Source organism: Zootoca vivipara, chromosome 9 (genome assembly GCF_965207765.1).
Source record: "Zootoca vivipara chromosome 9, rZooViv2.hap1.1, whole genome shotgun sequence".
In the NCBI taxonomy this organism is placed as follows: Eukaryota; Metazoa; Chordata; class Lepidosauria; order Squamata; family Lacertidae; genus Zootoca; species Zootoca vivipara.
This window is the reverse complement of record NC_142592.1, coordinates 23,605,908-23,618,071: the sequence shown is the minus strand read 5'-3', so window position 1 is coordinate 23,618,071 and position 12,164 is coordinate 23,605,908. Positions and strand designations below refer to the sequence as shown.

General features: G+C 38.7%; 1 protein-coding gene across 2 annotated transcripts in view; it reads left to right on the top strand.

Moving 5' to 3' along the window:
* The window catches only part of NELL2 (neural EGFL like 2), a 119,366-nt gene that overhangs the window by 10,003 nt on the left and 97,199 nt on the right, over positions 1–12,164 (top strand). For both annotated transcript variants that reach the window (XM_088676462.1, XM_035128429.3), the window contains exon 3: positions 10,818–10,968. In XM_088676462.1, coding sequence (XP_088532588.1) covers positions 10,818–10,968 — 151 coding nt within the window. The remainder of the gene's footprint in view (positions 1–10,817; positions 10,969–12,164) is intronic.

Here is a 12,164-nt window from a genome sequence, read left to right as displayed (position 1 = left end):
GAACTGCATTGCACACAACACTGAAACCAATGAAGCAAGTTATTTGTGACTAACCTAATATTTTTCTATTCATATAAAGTCAGTCCAATTAATTTCAGTTGTGTTTACTGATGGAGAAGGGGGCAAAGGACTGCAGCCTGAGCCTATGCATACTTACTGCTCAGCAAGCATGCAAAGTCCCATAGTCTTCAATTGAACTTACACTGCAATCTTGTCCACAATGACTTGAGAGTAGGTTGCAGCTAACTTTATCCAGATCAGGGCCCTAAAACTTAAATATTACACTAAGGGATATATGAAGTTAAGCAGGCTCCTTTGAAGCCCATCTGAGAGTATGACCTGTCAGTCTATAATCCTTCACACACTTACTTGGTGTTGTAACTCACCCTATGACCTTCAGGTGAAGGGTGGGGATGTAAGTTGAAAATAAGTAAACAAACTTTATCAGGCACAGTGTGTTTTCAGTAAACGTGTTCTGTTAACCATTTGTAAACATAGTCAGAATTGTAGTCTAACAGCTCCACCCTAAATATGTTTATGCAGAAGTAAGTTCTATTTATTTCAGTTGGACCTGCTTCAAGTGAGCATGCTAGGGACTGAAGACCCAAGTTTTAGGCTTCAAGGCAAAAATGTGGCAAGATTTAAAATGGTGCTTGACAGTCTTCTTATTGAAGATTTCTTCTTTGCTCAGCGTGGTATGCATTTTCCAGTGACTTGTGAACTGAATATTTAGGGAAATATGAAAAACGTGAAGTCTGCTTTGAAGCTGCAACAGTTGTGCTTTTTGTGACAATGCTGTGATACCTGAAAAGAGCATGATAGAAAAATCCTGATTTAACACACATTTAAGGCAGTGAGAATATAGTAGGCTGCAGTGGCTGTAGAAGGGCAATTACAGTCAATCTCCATAAACCAAATATACTTCTGTTGGAATACGATGTGATTAGACAACAGTGGCTCTAGAGGGTACTTTATGAGGGTACTATTCAGAACAAACTGCAATCAAGTACATAGGATCCTTGACAACACAGGATTGTTATAAAAGATATAACAGGAAAGACAGGTGAACTAATATCAGTGTACTGGAAGAAGCAAAGATCACCAGTGTTGAAGCAACGATTCTTCAACATCAACTTCGTTGGACTGGTCATGATCGTCTTCCAAAGCAACTACTCTATTCTGAACTTAAAAATGGAAAGCTTAATGCTGGTGGTCAACAAAAGAGGTTTAAAGACTGTTTCAAGGCAAATCTTTAAAAATGTAGTATAAACACTGACAACTGGGAAACACTGGCCTGTGAGCGCTCCTGTTGGAGAACAGCCTTTACCAAAGGTGTCATGGGCTTTGAAGAAACTTGATCTCAGGACACAAGGGAGAAACGTGCTAAGAGGAAACCAATGTCCCCACTGTGGAAGGACGTGTGGATCCAGAATTGGCCTCCACAGTCACTTACGGACCCATTGTTAAAACCGTGTTTATGGAAGACAATCTTACTCGGCTACGAGTGACCGCCAAAGAAGAAGATTAATCTTTAGAGAGATTCAGCACCTATAAGTCCTCACTCAGATTGGCTTATATTTCTAAGGTTTAACTAATTGGGCTGAGGCTACTGATATTCAGCCTACTTCCCTGTGTTAGGTCTGATCAGTGGTAACCTGGAGGAACCAAAAATTTCAGATAAACTCTGTAGGGGTTATAGATAAGTGGTCTTCAGATTTTCACATGCTGGCTCCACCTTTAACTATAACCTTTGATACAAGAACCAGTTTTAACTGGTTTAGGACTCTGTGCAAGAACATAGCAGCAGATGCTACTTTAGATATCAGGTCCATCGCTTATTTGCATCCCTAGCAATTTACAAAAGAAAAAAGACCCAGACTTTTGAAGAAGGGTGGCAGCACTGAAGGGTGGCCCACCAAAGGTTGGTTTGTGTGTTACCTTTATGTGACCCACCAGCTGAAGACCACTTTTGTTTTTTCATTCAAAGTAGCACAATTTGTCTTGCCATAACGCCGCATGGTAAGGAGGGCTGTCTTCACCAAAGGAGCCCCCTCCTCTATTGCATCTTGTCATCCTTTGTCTCTTATGCCCTGCCATAATCTAGTGTCACTTGTACTAATATGAATGAAAATGTGTGATTAAAAATAGAGTTGCGCTTGTGCAGAATCACAGTACTTCTGTCGGTCTTTGTAATAAATGTGCTTATGTTCTCATCATGGCCATTGTCAGAGGAGAAGCACATTGTTGCCTTGGAGAACGTACTTAGAGAGATTCTGACTGTTTGACAGGCTTTTTCTTCTATCACGTTTACTAAAAAGTAGCTGAGTGTGGAAATGGCATTGTAAATAATGAAAGTGAATATCATTGCCAGATATGCATTCTTCTTTTTGGATGTTCTGCAGAACCAAGTCCTCTTCCCAGCCAATCTAGTGAAATCATTAATATATTGCTGCATCATGATTCTGACATTTCTGGAATGTTTGGAGAGATTAAAGCTTCTTTATCAACATTCCCAAGACTGTGATGTCTAAAGGCCTCAGCTGTTCACAAGTGGCTGAAATTAAATTCTGACTGTTCAACAAATCTACACTTAAAATTGATTTATAGCTGAAACAGTTAGAAGCTGATTATATGACTACATACCCCAATTTGGTTGAGGAAGTTTTGTCAAAAAGCCTTTTTTGGGGGGTGGGTACAAAGTATATGATCCTAGGTATGCTTATTTCCATTGAATGACGTTTAGAACGAAGTAGCTGGTTTTATAGTATTTTCTCAATAAAATGACTTGAAGGTTTCATTGGCTGAGATTTTAAGCATGACCAGTGCCATTGAAAAAAGTTTCTATAGAATTTATTTCCATATGCCTGTTTAGGAATAGGGCATCAGTACAATATTCTCTCAGTACTTTTCACAGCTTGTTTGCATCGAGCCTTGGTAATAGATTTAATGCCATTATCACCTTCATCAAAGCATATTGCAAATATGAAATGTGTAAATGAAACTTCATGTAAGAAAGTGAAGTTTGGAGTCTTTAATACCTTGGGGGCCACATTGCCATAATGCTTGGAGTCTAATGGGATTCAAAAAACATCTGGAAGGCTGTAGGCAGGTGTAATGTTAAGTGTATGCATGCTTCTTATACAAACCATATGTTGAGCCTTTGTATCGCAGATACTCTTGTGGCAATTTGGTTTGACTGAGATGGTCCAGGAAGCTACTGTATGCCGCAGGAAGCAGTATTTCATATCTGTAGAAGTGTAGGAGCAAGTTGTGGTTATTCACTTGTCAGGTTATATACAAAGGACAGTTCATTTAAGAAGCATATTGTTTCCCAGAACTCTGCCCTGGTAAATCCTGGTTTTTCTTAAGCAACAGTTGTGCAGTATAGCCTCTTTCTCTTAGTTAAGTGGCCAAATGTAGCATGGAAAATGAGGAGATGACATCTTATTACTTGCATTCTCTCTGCTCATCACCGTCAGCAACTTCCTCCTTAAGATCATTTCCACAGACTGCTAGAGGACTCTCTGTAGTATATTTTGCTGGGCTCAGCAAGAACAGTGGTAACATCCCATCTTTTGGGAAACCTTATTGTGTATCTAATAATCTCACCAATTTAGAATGGTCATAAAGCAGTCATGTTAACTGGGGCTGTGTGAGAGTTGTTATAGCCAGGTGTAAACAGGAAGGAGACTTCATTCAGTTTTGATATTACCTATTCCTGTAGTAAGTAATGACCAATGTTTAGGGGTGATTTAATTATGGGGTTTTTTTAAAATAAAAAAGTTAAATTCAGATATAATTAAAGCAATGCTTCCTGACATCAGTTACACACACCCTCCACCCACAGGATGAACTTTTATCTATAAAACTTTCTCATAGCTAGGAATGTCCAGTTAGTAGCTGCATCAAACTTTCAAATGGATATCAGGCACCTGAATGAGTTTTGGGAAACAGTTGTAGGCAACTATATTGGCTTCATGTGGAGGAAGCCATGCACTGTTCAAGGCTGGTGCACAGCTACAGAGAGTAGTTTCAGTCCTAGAAATCGGTGAATTCTGGTATCAGTAGGGAAGAAGCACGTAAGAGCGAACAGTTCACATTAGGAATGTAGGATGCCAGGCATCAGGACCATGGACAGAGCACAGTAGGCTGTACGGAGCCTGGCAGACAGATAGCAACATGCCTATTGAGCATCTCAGAAAGAGTGGCTCACAAATTTAATATGGCAATACTGATAAGCAAAAACAATTGTGCCTTTCTACTTCCATCAAGATCTGACCCCTTCATGGGAGCATGGTGGTGCTACTGCCTTTGGAGATACAGCGAAGGTGCCTCTTATCACACTCCCCAAATGAGCACTCAAGAATTCGTTGCATGGGGTATTCATGCACTGGGTTGTTTTACTGGAAAGCTATGCCTTCTACGTACTTCTGAATTGTGAAGTGCCTGGCACACTACTGGCACTAAGTAAATGTTAAATGGTAGTTTCTGTAATATATATGTCAAAATAAAAGTTATATGCAAATGAAAAAAAATAAGTGTCTTGAAACACTGATAAGTGTCTTGGAGCACTGCTTGTCACTTCTGGGTGTGGTATGGTAATGATGGCAGGATGCTGGGTGCTGCAGAGATTCTGAAGAGAATTCCTTGCTATTTGCGAGGCAATTAGAAGGGAAGCAATTCTAGGGATTGGTGATTGTTGTGGTTGAGATTTAAGATGATTCTGTTACTTCTTTAGTGGAGGAATCTGTCCCACTTGTTTTCTCATTACTGTTATCTGAGATATCTCAGGGATAAGAACCTTGTGAATCTTGGAATTATTCTTCTTCTCCAAACTTTTGACATGGTACTGAATCAGTTTCTGCTCCTGCAACTATCTTTTTCACTGAGGGAGAAAGTCTTAACTCTCATTTCACATGAATTTGGGGCTGCCCTTAGGCCCTAACCCAATGATGGGCAACCTTTTGAGCTTGGTGTGTCAAAATTCGCCAAAAACCGAGCATAACTTGGGTGGTGTGTCATTTCAATAAAAAACCCCATAATTTCACGATATTTATAGTTTAAATAACAAAAATGTATAATTGTAATATATAACTGTATTTAATAAACAAAAACTAATTATTTAACCTAACCAAACCAAAAACCCCTTATTTATCACAAAGTGCCCAGAGTTGTTGAGCTTTTTTTGGGGAGCTGCTGACCAAAGTTGTGGAGGTTTTTTGGGGGGTGCAAAAGTTGCTTTGCTTTTTTTGGGCGGATGCCCCAAAGCTGCTGCACTTTTTTGGGGGGAAAGAGAACAGAAATGGAACTAACACGCAGCACCGACATAGTCTGCCAAAGCCCCCCAAAACCAGCACAGAACAGGTTAAAAAACGAATGCTGTTACACCCAATCATAGTCTGCCAAAGTGCCAGAAAAACAGCACAGAAAGGGTTAAAAACCAATCTCTGGCTACCAGCAGCAGCAACAACAAAAAAGGATCTGGGTTTTAATAGGTGCAGGAGGAGTGGGAGAACAAATGGGGGACAACAACAGTGCGAATGGGCCGATGGGGCGTGTGCCAGCAGTGAGGGCTCTGCGTGTCACCTCTGACACACGTGTCATAGGTTCGCCATCACTGCCCTAACCCCAACTGCCCTTAGCCCTAACCATTGGCCATGCTCATTGTAACTGATGGGAGTTGGTGTCCAACAGCATCTGGAAAGCAGCAAATTCCTCATCCTTATTCTAAACCCTGGGGAAACCCAGCCAGATGGGCGGGGTATAAATAATAAATTATTATTATTATTATTATTATTATTATTAACCAGGTATGGCCGAACTTGCCCCTCCAGCTGTTTGGGACTACAGTTCCCATCATCCCTGACCACTGGTCCTGTTAGCTAGGGATGATGGGAGTTGTAGTCCCAAAACATCTGGAGGGCCAAGTTTGGCCATGCCTGTTCTAAACCATGATTTCTATCAACCGTAAGCCAGGAGACTCTGCTTCATCTTGTGTGTTGTAGATATATTTCCGTATTTGGGATTAAATTTAAGCTTTGAACAATATAAATTGTTTATGTAAATTACATCAGATTATAGATGCCATATTAATAAACCTTTTAATATCAGTATTCTGGAATTCATGCCTTTGAAATATTTCACGAAAGTGCTCATTTTTAGGAAAGTGCTTAGGTTGGAAATGTTTTATTAATTCATGAACTATTACTTTAGGAGGCAGGTGTCACAATTAAACTTGCGCTAACAATTTGCTGAAATACATTTTAAAAATTACTCTGATAGTTCAAGGGCAGCCAGAATAAAAAATGGGTTTGCATTTCAATTATCAGCACAAAGACATTTTGCTGAACTTTTGTCCTGGTTCTTCTTCACTGGCACCCATTTGAAGCCTACCTGGATCATTTATCATATTCCTCAAGGAAGGGTCAAACAGAACAGGAAGCAATTGGTTTGGGTGAGAAAAACACCTAGAGCTGGGTCAAATTGCAGTAGGCTTAGTTAAGTAAAGTTCTCGGACATTTCATTAGCAATATGGGTGAAATTCTAGTAAAATCTGTTTAGGTCTGGATGGATATGGGTTTATGAGGTCAGGCAATCCATTGGAGAAGATATTGCAAAAATATTACTTTGTATATAAGTAATGCAGAGTAGCCATGGCAAGTGAAGTGTTTTCCTCATCCCTGTGTCTATCAGAATGTAGCTATCTCTCAACAGATTCAATTGGCATTAGAGTTGAAGAAAGCGGCTAAAATACGGTTTAATAATGAAACAGTCTCCATTCCAATTAACACTGGGAACATGAAAGTTGAAAATTTCGCAATCATTATTGATGTGCTTATTCTTCATTTATCTTGTTTCATTTCTACCAAAATTTAACTTTTGATGCTTCTTGTTTTCTTCTTTAGCTCTAATTATTTTTAATACATTTATATATTTTGTATAAGTCTCTTTCTGAAGCATTTTATACATGTCATTAATGCAGTTCAGCTCTGTGCATGACTGTGCAGAAGTAAACTCCACTAAATTCAATGGGTCCTACTCCTCAGTGAGTGAATTGTCTTCTAAACCACCATCTCTAGGCAATTCATACCCAAATATTTAAAAATGCAAATACAATGAATGCATTTTTTAAAAACAAAAACAAAACTAAAATCCTAACAAGCAGACACTCATGGTAGAAAACCCATTTACTCAACTGGGACCTAACTGGAGTATCATAGTAAAAACATATGTTCTGAAAATGAAAGTGATAGCCACTGTTCTGGCAGCTGTTTCAGAGAGCTTCTTCCAGAATTTTTTCCCCATATCTGTAAGGGGGAGGGCTTATAGGGAACAGCCCCCTCTCATCAGGTCGAGTTCCTTGTAGAGCAGCAAGTCTAGTAGCGGATCAGATTACAGGAATCAGGAAGTAAAGAGGGAGGAGAGAGGCTCTGACAGCATGAGAGAGCCTCAACACCGAGTAGAGAAGGAAGCAGCTGGGGAGGAAATGATGGGATTGGACACTGGAGAGCAGTCAGAAGGACGACCCTTCCCCCCCGACACCTGAATTGAGGCACACAGGACCCAGTACAGCAAGAGGGAGGCGCTTTGGGGTTCCCAAGCTGTTATGTTGGGCGTGAAACAGAAAGAAGCCATTGCGAGGTTCTGACTCGGACTGAGCAGACATGTTTTCCCGACTCTTTGCACTGTAAATAAAATGCACATTAAAGACACCTTAAAGACAAGGAGGCTTGGAGCGTCATTACTCAAGAGTAGCTGCAAGAACCTCTGACAATATCTAATAGTTATAAAGCACCTGATTATCATCTTAGAGTTACTAGTGGATATTAGTAATTGTATCCATTATATTTTAATGTTTAATAATGCCAAACACTTTTGTGTCAATCCCTCTGATTTTTTAAAAATAGATTACAACAATATCCTCTTTTGGCCTCATTTACTAGGCTAAATTGGCCCACCTATTCTAACCCTGTGTCTGTCCAATACTCATTTTTATATGTCAGATGAAAATTGGAATCAGATAAAAACCAGGGAATTTCAACATGTTTAAAACTTTGGAAATCGTCACAGTTGTATCTGTTGTCTCAATCAATAGAAAGCTGGACTTAGCTCATGGGTATGTTATGCTTAGATTGCAACCTCCCTCCATTAGAGATTTTCAAAGCATTTAGAACCTTCCAACTGTAGCTGAACCAGCAAGCATTGTTTAGAAAGTTTAACATCAATCCAAGGCATGAAATCATGGTGCAATGGGAAAATAATTTCTCTTTAAACCTGCATCGCGTGCACAAACCATTGCTGGGCACATATAGAAATAACTAAAAACAAGCCTATCTTGTTGGCTGGAAAGCCAGAAAGCCATACTCCTTTCCCTTTTAGCAAGTGGTACCCACTTTTGGCATTGAAATCTAACAGCACACCCAGATTTAAACCTACGTGTGCAGGGACACAGTGAGAGAGGCAATGGATGAATCAAATCTTTACTATTGCACCAGACTCCATAATGTAGTCTATTCTTCTCTTTTAAGAGTTTTCACCAAGGCAAGGGAAATAAATACAAATTTATTTCCATAGGTTGGGTGAGTCAGATTTCTTTGCACATGTTGAGGCAGAGTGAGTTGATCTTTGTGGAGACTGACCCATAACCAAGCTGGGTAGGTCCAGGAACTCAAGCACTTTATTATAATAATGCTTTATTGATAGAAAGTTGCAAGGTTTAAAAAGGTTTCTAATAACAGCACCAGGTAAAGTAACTTGGAAGCTTAAAAATAGTAAAGCTATCTTTTCTGACTAACAACTGAACAACCACTTACGCAGCATAGAGGAAGTTAGGTAAGAGATCTCTCAGCATATAATCACTTTTCAGGTTTAGCAGCATAACAGGCAATAGTAACTACATTGCAAAGAGAGCTCCATTTAATGAGATTCAAGCAAAATGCTGGACCCTATCCCATGACTTGATGTAATCAATCATGATGCTTGATTAAAAGAACCTTCAAAACAGTGAACACTCATCCCTCCCATCCTTAAGGAACACCCTTCCCATCACAGGTCTTACTTAACTGGTCCTCACTAGCACTGGCCTTGAAGGATCTGCCTAGGAAATTCAACCTGGAGAGGTTCACAGCATTAACATCCTGAAAGGCTCTTGTTTACCCCATAGCTGCAGCCTTGGATACAAACACAAATCATGCATTCCTCTCTCTATGACCTTTTGCTGCTTTGCTTCTAGCTCATGCCACTGAACTCTCAGTTCTTGTATTTGGTCTTTTTCTAACTACCAGCCAGTTGAGGACCCATTTGCTGTCTCACACAGATCCATTCCTTTGTTCCCCTTAATGACCCATCACTCACCTCATCTGTAAGCTAGCCTTGCTTTTATTTTAACACTAACCTTGGATCCAAGCAAAATAAAAAAATTCCTTCAGTAGCACCTTAAAGACCAACTAAGTTTATATTTTGGTATGAGCTTTCGTGTGCATGCACACTTCTTCAGATACACTAGAAACAGACGATCCAAGGGTTAGAAAGGTCTCGGCATACAGCCTACTCCCTACACCCAAACTCATAACAATATTGTGGTGATGTCCATGCTTGAGGTAAAATACAGCATAATTTAAGAATTAGTCTTCCACAACAATCTTACTTTCTAACTGCAAAATCACATGCTCCCTTAAATATTTATAAACACTAGTGCTTATTAGAAAACATACTGTTTAAAATTTTAATGCTTTTGATTTGAATTGTGGATTTTATTCTTCATTCTTTGCAAAATGTAAAGTACCATTGTGTTTGTAGAAGTTTGCTGCATGTTAAGACCTTGAGGTGAAAGACATTTCCCCATGTGTGTTTTTCCATCCGTCCTTTGGGGAATAAATTGTTTATATTGCCAGAAATTGTTAGTGCACATCAAATCATCATACAGAATACAAAAGTGTACTTTTTGGTTTTTGGTTTTTTTTATTAAAAAAACACCTCTCATTTTAGCAATGGCTAAAAAATAAAGAACACTGGGAAGTAATTGTATTTGAGTTGCTTCATAATTTAACACTTCCATTAAAGATGTATTGCATTCAAAGAACCACATGAGCCAAAGCAGCAAGGATAGTAAAAGTATTCAAAGTTTTTTTTAACTATCAGTTTTAATTTGATATTCTTTCAAAAATGAAACGCTTAAATATTCTCAGTTGGACTAAATCCATCCTTGGTGACCTCTAGAAAGAACTGGCTCTCATAAAGAGTGCCATTTTATGCTCATATTTTAACAATAGATTTCTATGTAAGTCTTTAGAGACTTTAATTGACAGGATAACATTTTATTCTTCAGTATAAATACAAGACTATGTGAATCCACACTAAAAGCATGTAATGGTATAGATCCGAAATATGGTTGAGAGCTTTGTGGGACTGAATTGTCAGTGGAGTAGTTACTGGGCTACATCCAACAGCATGGCTCAGCTGATGTTGAGGTTTCCATCAATGGAAGAATGAGAAAACTAATTCCAATTATTTCTGTTCTCTTGCACTTCTCTTACACACACCTAAATCTCCTCTATAGGGTCCCCCACACCCTGGAGCAGATCTGGGGAATGCAGAGACTGAAGGGAAGAGCGGGGATAGCTAGTGATTTCTCCCTCCACTTTCTGCTGATGGAAGCACTACTTGTCATCTGAGTTACATGGTGGAATACTGTACAAACTACTGTTTCAAAGTTCAATCAACTGTAAATATTTGTCTTCATGCTTCGTACTACTGATGCATAGAGTACTTTTAGTAAAAAAAACACAAAACCCCTCTCATTTTTTGTTTCATTGTAGGTACTTCAAGAAGTGTAAAAGCATCTCCAGAGAAAGCGGAACTCTTTTTTCAGAAGCTAAGAAATAAGCATGAATTCACAATTTTGGTGTCACTCAAACAAACTCGCTTAAATTCAGGTGTTATTTTTTCTGTTCACCACTTAGATCACAGGTAGGTGCAGATACCTAATATTTATTGATTTTTTTCTGGCATACTGAAATGTGAAATAAGATTTTAAAAATTCAGAAAGAGAAACATGAGATTAATATACAGCATAACCCAATGCATTTATACTCAGAGGTAAACCCCACTGAGTTCAGTGGGGCTCACTTCCAGGTAAAAGTGTATAGACTGCTGTTTTATGCTGTGATACTAAGCATATCTATGTAGAAGTGAATTTTGTGGAAGCAGATTGGAGTCACTTTCCACTAATTATATTTATGATTGGAATATCAGCTGACATATATGCAACACTACTTGGAAATTACTGTGGCACGTATGACTGTGAATAATGTAAATAGATAGAAATTCACAAGTTAAGATCTACCAACAGATCAAATAGCTAGTATCTATCAACAGCTGTCACTATTTAAATGTCCCCCACTGCTAAGGGCATAAAAAGTTTTTATACCATTTGCCTGTCACACTGTTGTGGATCTCATCCTCATCTAGTGTAAATCAGTCCAACCTCATTGCCTGTTAAAAACCTGTATTATTTCACAGCATCTTTTGTCTTACCTGTGTGCCTACTTACAATTTGCTTCACTTACTTTCAAACAGTGAAGACTATCCAAGGTTATGGAAATAACAGCAATAGTAATAAATGGAAAAGCAACGCTGTTAGGTTTAAGAGACTAAACTATGTGACCTGAGGGCATTTGAGAATGATTTCATCATGATACGACAAGAAAATTGTTGTCACAGTTAAAAGAGGTGTTATTAAGATTGTTATGCCTCTGCTGCAGCTGCTGAAACAGTCAACATATGGCCCTAGCAAAGAATTGTCAACAATGATCCATGAAACTATATGAATTTTCAACTCAAACTTCAAGCTCCTATAGCATCTCATTGAAACAAATGGGTTTTGCCGCCATTAAGTAGCATATGATTGGCAGCTGAGCTATCATGCTGTAATAGGGACATTTTCATTCTTTCTAACACAGACTATGGGAAAGTTAAACTATCTTTAACTATGGTAGGGATGGTGTATACCTTTTATGGTATTACTGTTGAACAACTTTATATTGTATCTCACAGGGATTATCGTGATTGTTAACATGGTAATTTTAAATTAAGTGTTAAAAGCTCATTAGAGTGTCTCTTAAATTTATGTTGTCAATTCACATGCGAAACAAGAGGAACAATGC